The 14,496-nt window shown below is 50.9% G+C and overlaps 1 protein-coding gene across 1 annotated transcript in view; it reads right to left on the reverse strand.

Annotated features, from left to right (window-relative positions):
• GPR61 (G protein-coupled receptor 61) overlaps positions 1–4,117 on the reverse strand; it is a 13,609-nt gene extending 9,492 nt beyond the window's left edge. The window contains 2 exon segments of the mRNA XM_024742106.1: positions 3,515–3,659; positions 4,074–4,117. Coding sequence (XP_024597874.1) covers positions 3,515–3,659; positions 4,074–4,117 — 189 coding nt within the window.
• Between the last annotated feature and the right edge of the window lie 10,379 nt (positions 4,118–14,496).

Here is a 14,496-nt window from a genome sequence, read left to right on the forward strand (position 1 = left end):
GGCCGCTGAGCCTGCACGTCCGGAGCCTGTGCTCCGCAACGGGAGAGGCCACAACGGTGAGAGGCCCGCGTATCGCAAAAAAAAAAAAAAATCTTAAAGAAAACAGCTCCCCCCAGGATTAGGACTGACACCCAAGGATAGGATCCTAACATTGTAGAGCTGTAAGACATCCTACAGGCCAAGGCACCCATATTTGTGAGGCCCAGAGAGGTCAAGAGATTGCCCAAAGCCACGCATGGCAGAGCCATGAGCCTAGACAAGGAATTCAGGCATAATATCTACTCCAGAGCCCTCTTCCCTGAGACTCACCTATACGGGAACTCCCTCTGTCTCTAAAAGGGAAGAAAGGGAATTCTGGAATTGTTTACCAGACCCAAACCAAAGAGCCGTAAGAACAATGAATCACCCAGGAAACTCAGAGGGGGCAAGGTGGCTGCCCCAGGTCAACAACAAAGAGGCCACTGACCAGCCCAGACCCGACCCTGTGATCTCCAATATCCCAGCCACCCTTTCTTGAGCTCTTACGAGTGCCAGCCCCTTTACATACGAGACCTTCAATCCTCACACCAGTTCTATGAGGCAGCCATTACTCACCTTATTTTACAGATGAGGAAATGGGTACCCCGGGTGAAGTGACTTTGCCCAGGTCACATAGCTAGTAAATACCAGAGCCAATATTTGAACCCAGGTTTGTTTGAAGCCAAAGCATTTACTCCTTTCCCCCTGCCCCCATGGCTTCCCTGGAGGCCTGACATGAGACTCTGGGCTGAGGCCCTAAAGCCAATTCCATAGAAATGGCCACTACCTTCTAGGAAACAGCCTAAAACAAAATTAGATATACCTGAATACAGGGAAATCTAATTAAAATGTCAAATGAGAACCTGAAGACAGCAAAGTGATTTTTGTCAAACCTTGTGCTATCATGTGGGCAAGATCATCTTGGCATCAAACCTTCTGTGATCAGGTGAAGTCTATCCCTGATCAGCACCCACATCATTCCTGCAGAAGCCCAGCTCAGACTGACATGGCCCCCTTCCAAAGATCCACAAAGAACCAGAGAGAATTCGGGCTCATCAGAACAGGATTATAGAAAGAGCGCTGGAGGGAATTCCCAGGCAGTCCAGTGGTTAGGACTCAGCACTCTCATGGCTGGGGCCTGGGTTTGATCCTTGGCCGGGGAAATAAGATCCCACAAGCTGCGCGGCATGGCCAAAGGAAAAAAAGAAAAAAAAAGCACTGGATTGGTCAGGAATCCTTGGTTCTAATTGGGCTCTACTCTATTGGTTTATAGTAAGACCTTAGCCTGTGAATTGGCCATCTGTGCCTTAATCTTTCTATCTATAAAATGGACAAACATTCTTCACTTCCTAGCTTATCTAATAGGGATAGGAAGCCTATAATACATAGCCTGCTTCTCCGGCTTGGGGGAGCTAGTACCCTGGCTGGTCAAACAACTGGTGTGGTGGCCAGCGGGCAGTCTCCAGGTCCTGAGGCCCCTCCCAGAGAGCCTTTGGGAAAGGTGGTTGCAAAGAGGCAGGGGATCCTAGAGCATCTTCTCAGTTGCTGGAGGTCATCTTGGCTCAGAAGAGGCAGAAGGAGAGGAAAAACTGTCTATCCTGGCTTGGAGGCAGCTGATAACAAGAATAACAAAGATGATGATGACACTAGCTCTTGAGGGCCCAATCTGGGGAGGACTTTTTATGCAACATCTCATTAAATGAACTCAGGGTTTGGAGTAGCTATTGACATTACATCCTCCCACCCCACCCTGCCAATCCCTCCTTCTAGAACTTAGCACAGTGGAGGAGGTGGGAAGGCCAAGGTGGAGAAACTGGAGGTGGTCCCACAAGCCACATCAGAGGTCCATGGCCCACCATACTGCATGCATACCCAGGAGTGGGCTCCTGTTACAGGTTGGGGGCAGGGGTACCCCTCTCCTCAGGATCGCGGTGGAGCCCTTGGTGCTGAGGTCTGATTTCTCCATCCCAAACTTTCTCCGTGCAGCCCTGCCCTACCCTTGCCCACCTCTTGACAGGACTATGTCCCCTCCCACTCTTTCCTGCCTCCTCAAGATGAGACCTTGAAGGGGACCAAGTTTATATTTCATTTGCCCATCCATGTATTCAATAGTCTCTCGAATGGTCTTTATGTGCCCACAGCCTTCTCCCTGCAGCCCCTCGCCTGCTCAGTAGCATCCACTGCCCTCCTCTGCTCTCTCTGCATCTGTCAAAGCCTGCTCTCAGGAAAGAGGCTGACAAATCCATTCACACTGATAGCAGCTTAATGTGTTCTCTCTCCCAGGAATATTAACAATTTAACAGGGAACAAAGGAAAGAAGCCGGATGTTGGGATTCCAGCATCCACCAGGGGTGTCCCTGAGATCCCACAACAAAGACTGGCCTCGCCCCCCAGGACGCCAGCATGGCGCCCTCCCTGCACCCACCGCCATCCACATGGACACCCAACCCTCCCCATGTGGAGAGCAGGCTCACAGCTGGGACCTCCCCACCGCAGCTCAGCACCCGGCCGTCCAGAGCCCCCTGTGCCAGCTCCAGCCACGCCTGCTCCCCAGGCAGCCACCCCCCTGCCCACCATCTGTGACCAAGCTGAGGGGCTGAGGAGGGAGTCAGAGGAAAGCAGAGGTGAAAGCCTTTCCATTCCCTTTATTCCCCCACAGTCTGGCCTACACCCCCTGCCAGGAGCCAAGATCCAACAGTATATTCAGGCTGCAGCTGCCACTGGTCATGTGAGCCCATTGCTAGGTTACAGGGACCCAAAAATAAATCTTTCCCAACCAGATTAGAAACTGGGGGCCTTGGATGAACCAGGCTCAAAAGAGTGACAGGAACACCCACAGTGCATGTGCAGGCCAGGCCTGCTATGAGACGGGGGAGTCTTCCCCATGCTGCCCACACACCCCCATCCATCAGCTGGGGCTCAATGCTGGATCCCCAAAGAAAAATTCCCAGAGAGCTGCTGGGCCTTTGATAATTGCACAATAAATAGGTCTCCAGGGAGAGTGGCCCTTCCTCACTAGCATCAGGGGCTGCTTGGGCAATAGCCCTCTGCCTGTTCTTACCATCCAACCTCCTCAGCATCAGCCTGCTCCTCCACGTGCCCCACCCCACCCCCGGTGTACCTAAAAAGCGCCATTAACATTAACGGTTTGCCCTGTGGCTTGAGGGCCGATCTGTACCAGTTGCCCTTTTCCAGACTTGGGGAGGGAGGGAGATCTAGCAGTAGCCCTAGAACAAGGCACTTTCACAGGAGAAATTTCACAACAATTTTCTGAGTTAGTTTTAATAACTCCACTTATACACGTGGAAACTGAGGCTCAGAGAGGTTAAGTGACTTTCTCAGAGCCACACAGCTGGGCAGCTGGGATTTAAATCCCAGATCTCTATTTACTGAGTCTGGGGTTAGGAAAAGGAAGAGGACAGGGAAGCACAGCAAAGGAAAGTGAGGGTCCCTGAAAACCCTTCCCTGGAGCCTGATAACTGGACACTTTACTTACCCTGAGTCGGGAGTGTTTTCTCTCCCTGCTGCCCTCCTCCACATCCTCTGAGTCAGGCCACAGCTGACTCAGCCCACATGCCTCCTTCTTCATGGCTTTGCACTCTGTCACCTTCTCTGGTCTAGGACCTAGATGGTGCTTAGGCCTGAGGGGGATCATGTACAAATTCCCACTAATCATTACCCCTCTACTTCAGAACCCCCAGCTGGAGTCAGAAGAGCAGAGCTGCAAGGGTCATAGGAGGTCAGGTAACTATTTTACAGATGATTAGACCCAGAGACAGGAAGTAAGTTGCCCAAGGCTACACAGCTAGAGGGTGAAGGAGAAATGACCAGAATCTAAGTCTCCAGATTTCTATCCCCACTTTTTTTTGCTTGTCACTCAGGATAGCTGGAGGTCTGTCATACCTGGTGCTGGGGCAAACCTGAACTTTCCCCAATACCAGGCTCCCTTCCTCAACCTACCACATCTCCAAGGCCCTCCCACCTGCCTGTTCTCTTCACTAAAGTGTTCCTCCTCCCCAGGCAAGGGTCCAAGGAGGCCCAGCCACCCCACTCACCTCCCCGTACAGTCCTTGCCTCCCTGTCCTGAGCACACTCCCATCATCGCCTGAAGCCTCAGAGCATCCCATTCCCACCTCCTGTAGCTCCCAGCAGCCCAAACTGCAGGCTTCATGTCACTCGATTCAAGAATGTTTACTGAGCACTTTCTATATGCAAAGCTCGGTTTAGGGGGTAAGAGAAATGGTACGAAGGTGAAACAAATATAAACATTGCCCTCTTGGTGCTTACAATCTAGAATGGAGATGAAGCAGGTTATAACCTTCAAAGGAGAGTCAAAGTGCCATGGAGATTCAAAGGAAAAAGTTAGCCCACTCCCTCAGGAAATATGGGAAGGCTTCCTGAAGGAAGTGGCATGGGTCTTAAAGGAGGGGTAGGATTTAAACTGTAAGTAGTTGAAAGAGGAGAGGAGGAGAGCAGTTCAGGTGGAAGGAGCAGGTCTAGCAAAAATGTGGAGACGAGCAGGTTTATGGAGACAGGGCACGATAAGTTGTCCAGTTTGACTGAAAACTAATCAGGGAAACATAGGGCCACAGATGTGCCCATCTCTGGTCTTTTAGTGAGTCAGTTGACAAGTATTTACTGAATCCACAAGTTCCAGAGTGAGGGGATGAACTCAAGGCTGGGAATTTTCCTTAGCATTCAGGCCTAGAGAGAGGAGAAAAAACACATAGGTCATCAAGGAGATAGTGCCTGTGACCATATGACAGGGTGAACTCAGGGCCGTCAGAGATGAAGTGATGTAGAGACCAAATGATACCCATGAGTCCCAGGTGGGGCTCTCCCTCGTGACCTGCATGTCCATTCTGTGGGGGAGGTGAAGGATGGAGCGGTAACTTGAGTGCCTGGAAATTCTCCCTTCTAGATTCATGGTGTCATAAGAAGCTGCCCAGAATGATCTGCAGGGACAGGGCACCCTGGACCACGCAGCTGCTCATTCCGAAGCGGGCTGCCCAGCTGCCCAGCTCATTGTCAGGTCCTGGGCTCTGACCTAAGACCAAAGAGTTGAGCTGGGTTTCCCAACCTGGGGTCCACAAAGCACTCCCAGCAGTGCCTGGTCTCTGACTCTAGGGGGCGCCCCTGCTCTACATCTCTGGAACAGTCTCCCTAAGCAACGTGTACTCAGCCCCGCCCGCCCAACTGAGCCCTAGGGTAACCTGACCCTTCCTTCTCCAGGCTGGGCACAGCTGAGCACAAGGATACGGGCCCTATGGCCTCTTTGCCAGACAGTGTTCTTTCCTCCAAAGTCCTCTCCCTGCATTCGTGACCCACAGGACCCCCCCACACCCCATCCAACTCTCATGTCCCCACGGCCAAGGAAGGTCCAGACTCCCAGACCCAGTGCTCCTTAAGGATGGAGAGATGGACTGTGAGTGGCCCCTTGGGGTGGGGGTGGGGCCGATGGTCAGCCCTCCATCACCTACCTGAGGACTCTGTTGCAGAATGGTGTGTGAAAGCTTAGTCTTTCAGATGCCCTAGCCTGGAAGGGTAGGCCTGGAGGGTCAAAATCAGCCCTGGGGGCGGGGGACCCTGGGCTGGAGAGAAGACACCAACTGCTACATTTCAGGGCCTCTAGGCCGCCCTGACAGTCAGAAACCACAAGAGGGAAGTGTTGGCCACAGAGCTGCAAAGAGTTGATTGCGGTTTCCAGGTAGAGGCTTCTCACCTCCAAACCTCACCGGCTTTATCCCTCCTGGGGCACTTGCTGTCCTGTGGGACCCGAATTTTCACCTGACCTCCCACAATCTTGGCTTGGAGGACCAGGCAAGAGGGCCAAGGCTCCCAAGAGAAAATCCCTCCTACTCCTAGGAGTTGGGTAGGAAGAGATGAGCAGGCTGGCATCCTGGAAGGAGCACTGAACTCAGAGTCCAGAGGTTGCACCTGCATAAGTGAGCAGTGCACTTGGGGCTACTCTCCTCGCTTCTCTGAGCCCAAGCTCCAAATGAGGATTGGACTAGACGTGTATATGCTCTCTAAGGTCCTTTGCAGCTCTCGATTTTGAGTCTGAGTCACAGCTGCTGTCCTCAAGTGGCTTCTCTCTCCAGGGCCCTGGCAGCTTGAGAGATTCAGGCCCTGGGGGTAAGGGGCTGGGTGCAGGAAATAGCAGTGGGCACATCTGCTCTCCACAAACCAGGTCATTCCTATGGGAATTACAGTCAGAAAGAGATTCCGTCCTAGGACTGGGAAGGGACCCAAGAGGGGATAACCAGCATCAGCTGGGCCCCAGAAAGACCCCTCTAAAGGGCTCCATCTGAATGGTTTGTGTGTGACTGTGTGAATGGTAGGAGGGCTGGAGGCTGGCTGAACAGTGTCCCCTCCCAGACCTAGGCTACCCAAAAACCATGGGGCCAGATTGGACAGCCCCAAAGTGGAGGCTGCAGAAAGCCTAGACCCCTAACCTTGGCCTTTTCACTTCAAACCCCGCAACAGTCACCTTCTGCCCTTCTCCCCACATTGCTCTGACTCCTGCTTCCAGCCCATACCCTCATCCCCCAAAAGCAAAGCTCAAAGTTTGAATCTAGGAGAGGGTCCCTGCCTGACCTTCCCGTCTCTGGACTCCCGGCCCACCCCCTATCCCTCCAGACCAGCTCTGTTCCCTGTGCCTCTTTGTCCCCAGGCAGTGTCTCCTGACTCCTGTCATTTCACACCAGGCCCCTGGACACACTCTCCCCAAGCACCTCAGCTTCCTGATGGGGCATCTGATCGGACACCTGGGGCCTGACCCCACTCAGCACAGGGTGTGTCCTGCTACTTGTATCCCAGCTTCTCTTTCTTCCCTGATGGCCCCATTTCTACCTTTTCTGTCTCTTATTAGGCTTCCCTCGTTTTATCTCTCTCATCTGCTCTCCCTAGCCTGTTCTCAGAACTCTCCAAGTCTCAGAGCCTCTTTGCCCTGGGCCTCTGCTCCCCCACCTCTCTGTTTCTTTGCCTCAGTGTACACCTTTCCTTTCCCATCTCTCTCTCCACCCTCACTTCCTCCTCTGCAGTGAGTACAGTGAGAATCTGATCCATCCCTCTCTGGACTGAGGGTATAAATAGCAGAGGGAGGCTGGGCTAGGAGCCAAACTTGCTACCAGCCTCTTCCTTGCAGCCACAGGCTTAGGCAACCAGGACCAGTAGTGGGGAGGGTCCTGGGCAGGGTCTCCGGGGCAGGGAGTTAGAGAGTTGGGATTGAAGGCCACTGTACAGAGTGGCAGACCCAGACAGAGAGGATGTGACAGGAAGCTGGGGGTCTGGAGCTTCACGTGTAGGCCAGGTCCTCCCCACCAGCCTATCCACCCCTACTGGTTATGGAGTCCCTACTTCTGCTGCTAGAGAAGGAGCTCTGGGTCAGAAGATTCCCCAGGGCCACTCGATGGCCCTGCCCCCTCCTCCAGGGCACAGATGCGTGGGCACAGGTGGCTGCCAGCAGACAGCAGCTGGGGACTGGAGTGGAAGTGGTGCCCTCAGGAAACAGGCCACACTCTCACCCCAGCCAGCTCCCTGGCCTAATTAGAGACTGGAATGGGCATTGATCGTCCCTGAGCTCATTATGTCACAGCTGGGGAACAGCTGGCCAGTTTTTTCCAGGCCATTAGCTGCACCATGAAGTGGAGACAGGGAGGGGGCATGCCAGCAGGATCAATACCCCGTCTGTCTGTGGGGGGAAGCGCCTAGTGGCTGCCTCCTTCCGTGCTCCAGGCTGTGCTTCTCTCCGGGGCTGCCTGCCTGTGAGCCGAGCTCCTTGGAATTCATACACAAAGCTCAGCTCCTTCCAGCCTGGAGGCTGGAGAGACAGACTCTGACCTGACCCTGATCTGGCCTGCGGGGACCCTCTGAGTCTTCTCTCTCAGGGGATTAGAAGGACAAGAAAGAGGTTCAGGTTACCCATGCTGGTCTCCGAGGAGACCTTAAAAGTCCAGCTCCTCCCACCCTCGCAGCAAGTTGACACCTAAAGCAGCTGTTTCTGCTGGCCTGGGGCCCACCTGTCTTTGCCCCTGGGCTTAGCCGGGTTCGGTTTCCTGCGGGGTGGGGAGATGGGAGGGGATGCTCCAAAACTTGGGGAACGGCAGGTGGTAAAAGGAGGGAGGGAAGCAGGTCAGCTGGGTGGGACCTAAGGCAGGAGGAAAAGTGCCCACACGGCCTGACCCCAGGAGGCCCACTGTCAGAGGGGAGTTCAGCTTTATTTAATGAACTGGCTTTTTACTTATGGAGTTAGGAAGTGTCAAGACCTCCAGAATATCCCAAGCCACACTTCTCAGTTTACAGAAAGAGAAAGCAAACTCTAACCTGCCTTAAGCTCTCTCTGCCTGGCTGACTACTATCAGGGCTTCACTCTGGTTCTCTCTGTTCCTTTCCTGTTTGTTCTGTATGAGTTCTAATGCAGCCCCGGGGACTCTCAGTCATACGTCCTCAGGCCACCAGTAGAGTTGTGGGAACCACCAGGCTCCCCTCCATCCTGCCTTTATGCCACTCCACCCCCAGCACCACCATGGGTCCAGCTGCTAGTTTCCTGAGCAGTTCCCCTACCCCGCTGAACAGAGGCCAGGATGTGCCGTGCCCTCTGCTCCCCAAACATCCTGCCCTAGCCTCTGTTTCCAGAATCAGCAGTGAACTGAGCCTGGGAGTCAGAGGCCTGAACTCCAGACTTGAGTTCCTGCTAGGCTTGAAGAGGCTGGCAGACTGGTTTAACTAGAAGGGCACAAAGGAGAGAGGGCCCCTAAAATGTACTCCTCGCGTCATGGATGAGGAAACTGTGTCTCAATGAGCAGAAGCGATTTGCTCAAGGACGCCCAGCTGGTGAGAGCAGATCTGAGACTGGGTTTGCCAACTCCCAGGTGATCAGTGTTGGTTCTACTCCACCGTGGGGCCTTGGCTGTAAGTTCCAAAAGCCACTGATCAGTGTCTAGTGGATCACCCTTGACCCATCCAGCACATCCCAACAAATCCATCCCTAGCAAACCCAGAGTGCACCCTCTTTCTCAGGCCTCTCAGAGCCAATCAGAATGCAGGTTGGTCACCACTGCTGCCAGAAGCAGCCCCTTCTCCCGTGAGCCTCCATCAGGTCGGGAGCAACTGCTACCAAAGGGATCTGATCAAGCACAGACCGGCTGGGCTCTGCTGTGTCTGATGTTGATCCATCTGTCTGTCTGGGTCCAAGAGGTGCTGAGGGCAGAGGGCATCTGGTGATAACCTGGCCTTGCTGAACTTCCTCCAGCCTGACCCACAGGGATAGAGCGAACTGGAAGAAATTAAGTATTGCTCCTTCTGCCGGCATGGTGAGGAAAGAAATGTCTACATGGACTTGGAGATGACACAGCACCTGGCCCCAGCATCGAAAGGGCACACAAATGAGCTCCTGGGGCCAGCCTCCCCGGGGCCATTGTCAGGATGGCCTCATGCTCGTTGTCTCGTCCTTGGACTCCAGAAGAGGGAATGACAGCCTTAAGCAGCAGGGGCTAAGATGCTGAACGCCCGTGGTTCTAGCCAGAACGTGGTGGCAAGACGGCCTGGAGAGAGAGCCCTAGCATAGGGTGCTTCAGGTGGGGCTCTTGTGGCAGAAGAGCTCTGAGAAGCCAAGGGCACAGGAACCAGCCCCCCGAGGCCGGAAAGGGAGCTAGAGAGGCACCAACGCTGAACCATCTCCTGTCAGAGTGTCCATGATGAGGAGAGTCCTGGCCGGGTGTCACGTGGGTGCCATTTACTAGCCTTGTAGACTGGGGCAAGGCCTGGTCTCTCTGATCATTAGACTTTCCTGATCTGTGACAAGATGCAGAGAGCAATATGTGCTTCACAGGTTGCTGCAGCTTTAAGGCTCACAGGGGGAATGTCTGTGAGAGGCTTCGGAAAATGTACAAAACAGGAATGATGATCTTCATTACCCCGCGCTGCTGTCTGTCGGCACCTCTACAGTGGGTGGCATTAGGACACTGATTCCTAAGTTGCCAGAGGGTGGATTGTCTCACAACGTTGTGTACACAAGTTTTGTGGGGAATGACAGAAGCAAAGGGCGTTGCCTTCTAGAAGGGATTACCCAGGCCCCACCAGCAGATGTTGATGAATCTATAACAGCATCCATCAGTCCCCACAGGGTCCCTCTGCTCATGGAGAAGGCGCCTAACATCGAAGCATCCAGGATACGAGTGCACGCACAAGCACGAGCACACAAGGACCCAGGCAGACGCACCACGGAAATCCGTGGATTCGCCATCAACCGTCCCCCTTCCCAGGTGCTGGGCCTCCTCAGTTCTCAGTCCATTAAGGGAGTAATCTCTCAGAGGATAACAACGTTGCGATGGTAACTGGTTGAAGAACTAAGAGAAATGTCTGGACTGAAGGGACAATTTTGCATTCATTAGTTGTAGTTTTCTGGGAGAAAGATACTACTAATGATTTATAATTGGTATCATATTTTAGAACTTACAAAAGACTGTCACATTCATTACTATTTAAGCCACGTGGCACTCTTAGGAAACACATACTATTTGTTATCTGAGGCGCAGAGAGGTGAAGGGCCTTTCCTTGTCTTCATATTTCGTGATCTTGGTATTTTTGAAGAATATAATCCAGTTGTTTCATAGAATGTCCCTCAATTTGGGTTTGGCTGGTGGTGCCTTATGAGTGGATTCAGGTTATGCATTTTCGTCAGGAATGCTACAGAAATGATGCTGTGTTCTCGGTTCATCTCCAAAGAGACAAAAAATGTTGATTCATCCTGTTTCAAGGACGTTAACTTTTATCAGTTGGTTAGGATCATGTCAGCCAAGTTTCTCCACTGTAAATTCAATTATAAGTATCGTGTACTTATCAGTTAATAAGCATTTGTGGGGAGATACATTGAAACCACGTAAACACTGGTTCCTCATCAAATTTTCACCCACAGGATTTAGCACTCATTGATGATTCTTGCCTAAATCATTTATTATTATGATGGTTGCCAAATGGTAATTTTCTAATTTTATCTCTTTTCTGTATTTATCAATTGGCATTCTAATATAAGGTAGTGCCTTCCCTTCTCACCACGTATTTATTCATATCTGTATTAACTCAACCATTCCTATTTTATGCAATGGGTTACTGTACTGAATACTAATGCCAAAATTATTTACTTTGATGCCTAAATTGTTCCAGACTTGGCCAGTGGGTATCCCTTCCATCTGGATTATGTATCCTTTTTTTTTTTTTTTGCTGTACACGGGCCTCTCACTGCCGCGGCCTCTTCCACCGCAGAGCACAGGCTCCGGACGCGCAGGCCCAGCGGCCATGGCTCCCGGGCCCAGCTGCTCCGCAGCACGTGGGATCCTCCTGGACCGGGGCACAAACCCGCGCCCCCCGCATCAGCAGGCAGACTCTCCACCACTGCGCCACCAGGGAAGCCCTGGATTATGTATCCTTTTGTTCCCATCATTCTTTGAACAATTCCTTACTTTCTAGCACAACAAGATGCTCTAGGTTCATCTAGTAATTTTTAGGCTGGTCAGTCCTGGCTCTTTTTAGTGGAAAATTTAGAAACAAAGATCAGAGTGATTGGTGTGTTCACTGCTATTCAGGTATCATTGCTTATAGGACCTTTAAATAGATGGAACTAGAAATATATATGTACACACACACCACACACACACACACACACACACACACACACACCCTTACACCTATTTATCTATGTTTAAAACATGGGTTCAAACTAATTACCCTAATTCTGATGGTTTATTTCCTTCCCATAAATGTAACTCCTTTCACTAACCGTGAGAAATATAGCTCCCGTTATCCTCAATATATTACCTATTTTCTCAAGTCCTCTACTTGCAACCAATCTCCTAATCATATGAGATATCTTCTCTGCCCCAGGCTCAGCAAACATACTGGTTGCACTGGCCAAATTTTGACCCCAGTCTCACTGACCACACTAGCTATGCTGACTGAATCCTCCATCTATGTCAAAGGGAAAGAGGAGAGGAAGGGCACGTTCTATAATTTTTTGAAGGATTGCATTTATTTAAGTGTCTTCATCACATATTGAAATCAATTACACAGTCATTCAGACACATCCTATAACCTAAAGATATCTGTTCCAATAACAGAGCATCTTTAATGTTTCTAATAGAGTAATAGAGCCAGTATTTATGAAGTTATTTCTAGATTAATCTGAAAAACAGATTATAACATGTGTGTTCTTCATTCTGCATTTTTAAAAAAGTTACTTTCTATTTACTTACTTATTTATTGGCTGCATTGGGTCTTCGTTGCTGCGTGCAGGCTTTCTCTAGTTGCAGTGAGCAGGAACTGTTCTTCGTTGTGGTGCGCGGGCTTTTTTTGTTGTGGAGCACGGGCTCTAGAGCGCAGGCTCAGTAGTTGTGGCGCATGGGCTTAGTTGCTCCACGGCATGTGGGATCTTCCCAGACCAGGGATCAAACCTGTGTCCCCTGCATTGGCAGGCGGATTCTTAACCACTGAGCCACCAGAGAAGTCCCCATTCTGCATTTTTAAAGCTCTCTCATAATCTGTTTTCTTATTTTATATTCATTCTAACTTTGTAAAGATGACAAAGTAGAGATCCTTTGCCCTACTGATAAATTCAGGAAAACAATTTCAAAGAAGGTATGTCAGACTAGTTGTTTACCAAACCATTTGTTTTTACCTCCTGGGTGCAAGCTTGACTACATTTCCCAGCCTCCCCTGCAATCAGATGTGGTCATATGACTGAGTTCTGGCCGGTGGAATGTGGGCAGAAGTGATGAATGCCACTTCTAGACCCATAACACCTTCCACACAATTCTGCAGGCTCCAAGTCTCTTCCCCATCTGCTGACTGAATACAGAGAATCCATTAGAGGATTCCAAAGCCTGTAGCAGTTGGCTGAGCCACAAGATGGACAGTTCTAGGTCCCTGTATCACCCTGTGCAAGGCCATCAGCTGAACATCTGCATTAAACTCTTATGTGAATGTGATGTTGACTTGTATTGTGATAAGAAACTGAGACTTGGAGGTTATTAGTCACGTCAGTTAGCTCACTCTAACTAATACAGAAAGTAAATTAATTGCCAAAGTTTACCCTTTAGAAGTGATGAAGCATCACGTTGAATATGACCTTCTGATCCCTACCTGAGTGTTCTTCCCATCAGATCAGACCAAGTTAAATAACATTTTCCTCTTTAGCGCAAGCATGACACTAGACCAACATTTTATCCCTTCCCCTTTCCCAAGGGGACTGTGGCCCACATTTGCCGTTTCATGGATGCATCTTCAGCAGATGAAAACACCTGGTTTGCCTAACACCTGGCCTCTGACAGGAGACTTGCCCACCCTGTAGAGGTGAGTCTCCCCAGTGAAAGAGGACAGCCCTTCAATTTCCCACAAGTGGACTCTGGTTGGTGTGGCAGTGGTGACAAGGCCCGAAGTCTGGGGATGGTCCGAAAGGCTTGGGGACAAGTTGATTTCTTCCCCTGACACAGGAGGCCAGCAGCAGTTCCTGGTCACCTCTACATCCTGGCTATTCATAGGCTGACAGCTATGAATAGCTGTTCAGCATGTCAGCGCAGTCCAGGCTTTTAGAAACTTACATCTTCCTGAAGAGGACGTTCCTCACCTTCCTCCCTCCAGGCAAGACAATTTTTCAAGACCAAGAGAGTTAGAGAAATCAGATCAAGAAGGTGGGGAAAGTGGGGAACAATGCAATAATATGGGGGAAAGGAAACCTCAGGCTGGAGATGTGGACATGAGAAGCCTTGGGAGCTTTCTCAATATCTCGGTCTAAATTTCCGAGTAAAGTCACAAAGTCATATTTCTAGAGTTGGGCAAAGCCCCAAGGTTTGCCTAGCCTTCATTTCATAGAGAAATGCCTGACTGTCATTTCATAGAGAGGAAATTGAGGACCTGAGTAATTAAGGAGCATATCCAAGGTCACAGAGGTAGTCAGGGCTAGGACTAGACCCCAGAACAGTGCTCTTAGCACTTTTCTACTATGTTTGCAGGTCTGATGGGAACCACTCAGTTCAAGCAGTTGGAGAAGCAGATGTAATTAGGATACTAAGTGCTTGAGAGTGTGGTCTCTGAAGACACATCTCTCCATGACCTTGGCCAACCCCCAAGCCTCCCTGAAAGCCTTTCCCTGCTTCTATGAGAAGCCAGCTCCCATCACCCACCAGGGTCTGTCACAATCTGTCTGGGGTGAGTCGCTCAATCGCAAGGTGAAGCAGGAGTGGGAACATCTCCACTTAGAACTCCAGAGTGTCTGGGAAGGGAAAGTGTCTCCAGACTGGAAAGGCATGGAAATTTCCCTGAACCCAGAAGCATGCTTGGAATAGTATCAACCTCTGCATCACCACTCCAGCCTGGCCTTGTTAGTGAGGCAAACTGCAATCAGGAGATAATTAGCTTGCTGTTATTTATTCCCTGCGTTAATCAGCAGCCCACTGCTTGCACAGTGGAGAGGGCTCCAGCCCC

Source organism: Neophocaena asiaeorientalis, unplaced genomic scaffold (assembly GCF_003031525.2).
Source record: "Neophocaena asiaeorientalis asiaeorientalis breed wild unplaced genomic scaffold, Neophocaena_asiaeorientalis_V1.1 scaffold35, whole genome shotgun sequence".
In the NCBI taxonomy this organism is placed as follows: Eukaryota; Metazoa; Chordata; class Mammalia; order Artiodactyla; family Phocoenidae; genus Neophocaena; species Neophocaena asiaeorientalis.